Source organism: Rhincodon typus, chromosome 1 (assembly GCF_021869965.1).
Source record: "Rhincodon typus isolate 14 chromosome 1, sRhiTyp1.1, whole genome shotgun sequence".
NCBI classification, from domain to species: domain Eukaryota; kingdom Metazoa; phylum Chordata; class Chondrichthyes; order Orectolobiformes; family Rhincodontidae; genus Rhincodon; species Rhincodon typus.
In genome coordinates, this window is record NC_063332.1 from 58,582,406 (window position 1) to 58,590,143 (window position 7,738).

The 7,738-nt window shown below is 37.9% G+C and overlaps 1 protein-coding gene across 1 annotated transcript in view; it reads left to right on the plus strand.

The window, feature by feature from the left end:
• The first annotated feature begins 472 nt into the window (after positions 1-472).
• Positions 473-7,738, plus strand: part of LOC109916085 (integrin alpha-2-like) — an 18,528-nt gene continuing 11,262 nt past the window's right edge. The window contains exons 1-3 of the mRNA XM_048596122.1: positions 473-817; positions 3,582-3,695; positions 6,228-6,314. Of these exons, the coding sequence (XP_048452079.1) occupies positions 710-817; positions 3,582-3,695; positions 6,228-6,314 (309 nt within the window). The 5' untranslated portion in view covers positions 473-709. The remainder of the gene's footprint in view (positions 818-3,581; positions 3,696-6,227; positions 6,315-7,738) is intronic.

Sequence of the window (7,738 nt, forward strand, 5' to 3'; positions counted from 1 at the left end):
TAGGGTAAGGATCTGTACTGACCAAGCTTAGGGTATGGATGGATCTGTACTGCTGGCAGGCACTGCTCTAAGGTGAAATAAGAATTCATAAAATTATCCCATTGGAAATTTAAACAGTCATTGGATGATCAGGAGAATTGTAACAAAGTTAGATTTATACCAGTACTACAACGACAAAGAAAACAAACTCCTAAGCTACAAGCATCAGTCATAATTCATCATTGCAATTTATTCAGTGCCCTGCCTTTTGCATTTGAGATTGGTATTCATTAGCAGTGAAGGTATTTGTGACTTTCAGTTGGTCATTCAATATAATAATCGCGTTTTTCAAAAATGATTGCAGAGCAACAACATCATTTGTGATGCAAAACTTGATACTCTGGACATCACCAATTATCATTCCACAACTTTTAACAAGGAGAGCTTCCGCAGTTTCAGTGATTTGGTAAGGCAATATGTTATTATTTAAAATTTAAGATATTGGACCGAGCATTAACTTGAAGCTTCACCACTTTATTCATATTTAGCAATTTAAATATTCTTGATCTATTTTCCACCACCTACTATCTGGGGCCCAAGCTTCTGGAAATCATGTGTCCCCAAAGCCAACCAAGCAGAGCTCTTGTCAAGTTATGCATATTTTGGTGGTTAATAAGTAATATAGAAGGACTTAGTCAATTGGTTTTCTTTTTCTTTATTTATTCATGGGATGAGGGCGTCGCTGGCTAGGCACCATTTATTGCCCAGTCCTACTTGGCCAGAGGGGAAGAGTCAACCACATTGCTGTGGGTCTGGGGCCACATGTAGGCCAAACCAGGTAAGGATGGCAATTTCCTTCCCTAAATGACATTAGTGAACCAGATGGGATTTTCCTGATAACCGACAATGGATTCATGGTCATTGTTAGATTCTTAATTCCAGATATTTATTGAATTCAAATTCCACCATCTGCCATGGCGGGATTCGAACCCAGGTCCCCAGAACATTATCTGGGTCTCTGGTTTAACAATGCAGCGATAATACCACTATTGTTGAAAGATGTGTTCTTTCTAGGGGAAGCAATTTGTCTGTAAAACAGTTCCCTAAATCTAATTCTAAACTACTAACAACATCTTGAGTGGCAGCCAATAGCTGGACCACATGAGGTTCCCCATTGGTGTCTCTCCTCAAAGTTGAAGCCTACATTTAGTGCTAGTTCCTGTCAAGTGCTTGTTGTAGAGCAGAGTTATATGCAGCACAACTTGATATGGGATATATTCACAGCCTGCGGGGCCTGTCTAGCATCAGAATCAGTGCTGCAAGACTCCAGTAATTGATATATAGTTTGTCTCCAAGCTATTAAATTTTAATATGCTGTATTGGATCAAACAAATGGGGAATGAAGGATTGGTGTGAGGAAAGTTTGTCATGGCAGATGCAGAGACCCGCAAGATACCAGTATCACAGTCTTCAGTTATCAGTTGTGACTCCTCAGATATCAAAGGAGTCTATGTCCAAGTGCAGAAAGGCCTTGATCACTGGTAGACTAACAAGTGGCAAGAGCAATAGATGTGGATTATATGCCAACCTATCACATGAGAGGGCCCCATTTTTCCAAGCATACAAACATATGAATTAGGCTTTTCAGCCCTTGACCTTGCTGTGCCATTCAATAAGATTATGGCTGATTTCATTGTAACCTTATGTCTACATTCCCGTCCATCTCTGATAACTTTTCCATGCCTTGCTTAACAAGAATCCATGTCATTCTGCCTTTGAAATATTGAGGGACTCCACTTCTTCCTGTCCCTTTTCAGGGACAGAGTTCCGAATTCTCATGGCCTTCTGAGAGAATAATTTGCCTAATTTCTGGTTTAAATGGGCAATCCTTTACTTTTAAACAGTGACCCCTAGTTCTGGATCCTCCCATAAGAGGAAACATCCTCTCCACATTGTCCCTGTCAAGAGTTTTCAAGATTTTAAATAATTCAATTTGCTGCTTATTCTTCTGAACTCCAGCAGATACAAGCCTAGCTTGTGCCTCCTTTCTTGATAAGACATCCTGGCCATTCCAGATATTAGTCCGGGAAATCTTCTCTGAACTGCCTCCAACATATTTATATCCCTGTTTAAATAATGGGACAAATACTGCATATAGTACTCTGTACACAAACTCACCAGTGCCCTGTAGGGCTGAAGCTAAAGCTTCCTACTTTTGCTTTCAATTCCCCTTGTAATTATTATAACATTCTATTAGCTTTCTTCATTATTTGATGTACCTGCAAACTAACCTTTCATGATTCATGTGTGAGGACAACCAGATGCCTCTGTATCTTAGCCCTATAACTCTTGATTTTACATGTACATGGCAAATAAGTCATCTACCCCTTTTGAACCATGAAATTCAGCCCACAAATTATTGTTTTACTTATACCTTTTAATTAGTTGCAAAGATTCAAGTAGGTCATAAGTGGTGTTTTGTAAAGATGGGAGGGAGTTTAAGACATACCTCTATAGAGGAGACCCCAAATGACTAACAAAACAGATGGCAACCACCCAAACCCAGACTGGCATATAATTTGATACCTGTTAGATTGTTAGGAACTTTCAGAGATTTCATAGGTCAACTAAGATGCCAACATATATTCAAACTACACAAAAAAATGCTAGACACATGATAATGCCTAACGCCAAGAAGAGAGAATTTAATCATCTCCCCTAGACATTCAAAAGCATTACCATTAATGAATCTTCTGCCATTAACATCCTGAAGGATACCACCAATGTATATACACCAATAACTTTAGAAATATATTTGAACTACTAGTGACATAAACATTCACATGATAAAACATAAAATTGTAAAACTTTGACTATAACAAATTAATTAAGTGTAACATTGACTAAAGAATTTTTTGTATTCTTTAAACTTCAGAGAAAATGTACCATTTAACTGTGAAAATAATTGACAACCCAACTTCGTGATTATACTAATGTCTGCTCTGCTTCCTGTCAGCTAGCCAATCTTCTATCCATACCAATATGTTACCCTCTAAGCCATGATCATTCATTTTCCACAGTAACTTTTGACCTGATGCCTTATCAAATGCCTTCTTGAATCTAAGTGCACTATATCATCCAGGTCTCCTTTATCTACAGCACAGGCTATTTGTTTTTGAAGACTTTTTAAAAAATCAGTTAAACACAATTTTATTTTCACAAAACTATATTGAATCTGCCTGGTCACTTTGAAATGTTCTAATGGCTCTGCAATAATGTCTTCAACAGTAGTTTCCAATCTCTTCCCTATGTCAGATGTTAAGCTAACTGGCCTGCAGTTTCCTGTTTTCTGTCTCCCTGCCTTTTTGAATAAAGGAGTGAGTCTCATTATTTTCTGACCTGGAAACATCCCCAGTCCAGAAAAATTTGCCAAAAAATCCTATTAGATTTCCCAGCTGGTATTATCCTATTTTAGGATCCAAATAGAATGACAAGCAGCCAAACCTTATTGCTGGAAAGTCTGGATGTTTTGTGAAATTTTATTTGCATAATAAAAAAATCCTTGATTATGCTTACTTTGTCAATTTTCTTTGCTTCTGAAGAATTGTGACAATGTCAAATGTGAAAACTTTCTATGCACTATAAACAACCTCAAAATGAACAACCAATACACGATCAAAATTGTTATGAGGATCTGGATGGACACATTTATAAATGTAAGTACCAATCATAAGATTATTCATAATAATGACTTTGCATCCAAGTTTTTAAAGGTGCACTTTCTCCTACTCTTGAAAGACATTTTTTTATTGATTTGTGGGATGTGGTGTCACCAACTGGACCAGCATTTTTCAACCATCCCCAAGCGTAGTGATGGTGTTCTCTAAGATATTTTCTGTAATGTGCAGTTCTATCAGTAGGACAGTGAGGCTACTGTTTGACTCGTCTATGAAACAATTCTTACAAATTTGATATTAGCCCCAGATGTTAGTGTATTGTTAGGTTGAAAGTACCTCATGAGTTCTTTAAGATCTGATTGAATTGAATACAAGGAGATACATTTGCTTCAATATAGCAAATTTATTAGCTTAATTTACTTAATATTTTTCCAAACTAATGATTGAATCTACCAGCTCAATCTACTGCATATGCAAACGAACAAGCAACCCTATCACCTTAAACTACTTTGTACATCTGCCAACTAATGTGTCTCACTGCCTGTAGGCTCATAGAGGACTGGTAACAGTGATGCTTGGAATTCTATCTCAGATTCCAAGGCACTGTTCTCACAAACCTGATCCAATGGTGAAACTCCAGTAGCCGGGAAAGTCCCTGATATTAATACTGCCAGAATCTAATGTTAAGTGCTGTACCACCATTTCTTAGTACCTTCAATACTTTTCCAAGTATTCCATCCTGAAAAAACAACTCCAGGTGTCTCTGTGTTAACTGCACAATAGTCTGTTTCCCAGGTTCCAGCTAGGATCAGTACAGTTAAATTCCAGCCAAAACAGGCTGTTTTTTGTAGTAGACCTGCTTCCTATATAATTTACACTGTCTTCGATTTCTCATTAGCATGTCCAATTAACCTTTAACAATCCAGTTTCAAGGTACTTTTTTTAAGCCCAATGCGACAGTTAATTAGGAAGTCTTTGCCGGACCATTAAGATTTAGTGTGTCATTGTCATTTCCAGTGCCTCGCTCAATGCCAAGATTGTCTGTCCAGGTTCTTTCTTGTTTGACACATTTCAGCTGTTTGATACAACTAAATAGCTTGCCATGCCATTTTTGAAGACTGTCGAGAGTCAACCACTTTGGTCTATCGTCTCAAGTCACAAGTAGCCCAGAACAGATAAAGACAGCAGTTTACCTTCCCTAAAGAACATTAGTAAATCAGATGAATTTTTACAATGAGCACCAATGGTCTCATAATCATTATTAGACTTTTAATTTCAGATTTATTGGGATTCAAAATCCACCATCCACTGTGGTGGGATTCAAACACTGGCTCCCACAGTATTTCCTAGGTCTCTGGATTATTGGCAGAGTGACAATACCACAATGTCATCAGCTTCCCCATCTTTTCCATTACAATTACAATGTTAGTCTAGTAAAAGATCCTGAAAATGGCTATTTATGAATATTTTGTAAAAATTCTAATTATAATACCTGACAGCATTTGCAGTTCATCTTATTGGCAGTTATGACTGAAAATTTTAAGTTGTACTTAATTTTATGGCGTGCGTGTGTTTATTTTCTCATAATTGGGTTAGATTTAAACAGAGAGCAATGATGGTACATACAGCTTTTTCTTTTAATTTCATGTGGTCCTTTGTAAAATGTATTACATTTCTTTATAACTTACCCGTCATCATCTTTTGTTAAAAATCAGGAGTTTTTGCCTTTCTGATCAAAGGCATTGAAACTAAGAGTAGCAATATTACAACTGCTCCAGCTAAGATGAGTAAATATTCAGCAGCAAATTGTCCTTGATCACTGGGGTTTCGTTCAGATACACTTGGCCTTTACTGTCTGAGCAAGGCTGAGGGAAACACGTAACTGCCTTTTTAAAGGTGTACCAACTTTATAATTACTGCTGACTGATCTCTGACCCTGGAAAAACTACTTTTATATTTATTTCCATTATTGTAAAATAATTATTTAAATTATTATATTGTTATATAATTATGTAATTGTTATGTAATTATTATATCTGAATTATTTTAAAGAAACAAAATAGCTGAAGTTCATTTATTATATTTCAGTTCTATATTGATTCCATATGCACATTCCAATCTATTATTTTGTTTTGTATAGAATTATTAAATGTGCACAATAGATTTTAACTTCCTGACTCACTCTCCGTGAGAATTATTCAAAGTCATTGGTTCTTTAGCCTGCTTAAAAACATCAGTGTTGGTGAAAACCAGAAATCCCCTTGAGCTGATGCTTGAATCAAAGCAAGGAATGGAAATGGCTAATTCTTACTACAGAATTTTTATCCTCTGCTCTTTTTCAGTAAAAAATAAACAGAAGCTGATAAGTTACTTTGATTCAACCCAACATTTTTGGCTGCTGTCCCTCAATGATATTCTGGTGTAAGGATGCCACTGAAGGTGTTAGTCTCTTAGCATTGTTAAATAATTGATAGGTTATATTTTTATCATCTTTTATGTGCACTTCACACATTCATGTTGGTTGAAACTACTGAAATTTTAACACTTTTACTAAGTTTTACTTTGTTACAGGCTGACTTTCAAAGAATAACACTGACTTCATCGGCACAGATTGATACAAGGAATCCGTTGTTGATCATCAATAGCAATACCTTAACAGTAAGTGACCTCAGAACTACAAAGAATTATTAAACAAATGTGAAATATAGGGAAGCAGATCTTGAAGGTGATAATGAAAGTAGAAGGTACACTCGGAGACAAGTTAAGCACAAATATCTTGAAATGACATGAGAATATCACCATTTTAACACTTAATAATTTTACCAAACTCAGCATCACAAGTGTAACTTGCAGGGAATTTCTTACGAGGTTTCTCTTCGTGAGTTCTACTAAGTTATTTCAAGCAAGTTTACACTGTTTACCTTATTATGTAGGTGCCACAACTCTAGGACGCCACTTTATCCCTTGCCAGGATTTCTGCCACCAGCACCATATTTAAAGCCCAACCAAGCACCAGGTCGATTACTGCCAACCACAAATAGCCCTTCACAGTACAAGTAGTGGGAGGTACATGATAAACAAAAACACTTCTGAGGGTAAAAAGGGGATTCGGGTTACACTTCATCAAAAATAGAAGGTCACATTTATAAATATATTTCCACTTTTCATTATCTTCTGGCTGATCAACTGTCATTGTAACTGCAGCTACGAGAATCCAGTGACACAACCTAACCCTAGCACCATCTCATAAGCGAACTCTAAAAGAATGTTACTTTTTCCCTAACCCCCAACACAGCATAACATCTCATCATCGTTCAGGACTGACCATGGCTCACCCCACCTTATCGACTTGGGAAGACAGCCTCAACAGAGGAATGGCCAGGCCCCTAAATGATCACTGTGCAGCTCCCCAACTGACTTACCACTAATCCCCAGTCTGGTTGAACAGGACCTGCAGGACTGACCATGTCCCCTGACTGGCAACAGTTCCACTAGAGGAGCAACACCTCATTATCTGCCTAGGTACCTGACAGCCCTCAGGACTCAGCATTCTGTTTAACAATTTCAGAGCACGAACACCCTCCTCCGTGTCTGTTACCCAACCCAAGTCCTGTATGGTATGGGTTGCTCACAGCACAACCAACCTATATTCAATCATTCACACTTCTCAATAGCATCCTACTCAGCATTTATCTCCCTTATGTCTTATCAGCATTCCCAATATTTGCCTCTCTTCTCTCTCTCTCTCGACACTGGCTCCACATATTATATTCACCGCTCCCACCCCTCATCATCAGCATAAATGCCATCCTTTCTCAACTGCTTTCAGTTCTGATGAAGGGATTTGAAACATTAACGTGCAGGGCTGGATGAACACAGCAGGCCAAGCAGCATCATAGGAGCAGAGAGGCTGACGTTTCGGGCCTAGACCCTTCATCAGAAAAGGGGGAGGGGAAGGGGGTTCTGAAATAAATAGGGAGAGAGTGGGAGGCGGATAGAAGATGGATAGAGGAGAGGATAGGTGGAGAGGAAACAAACAGGTCGAAGAGGCGGGGATGGGGCCAGTAAAGCTGAGTGTAGGT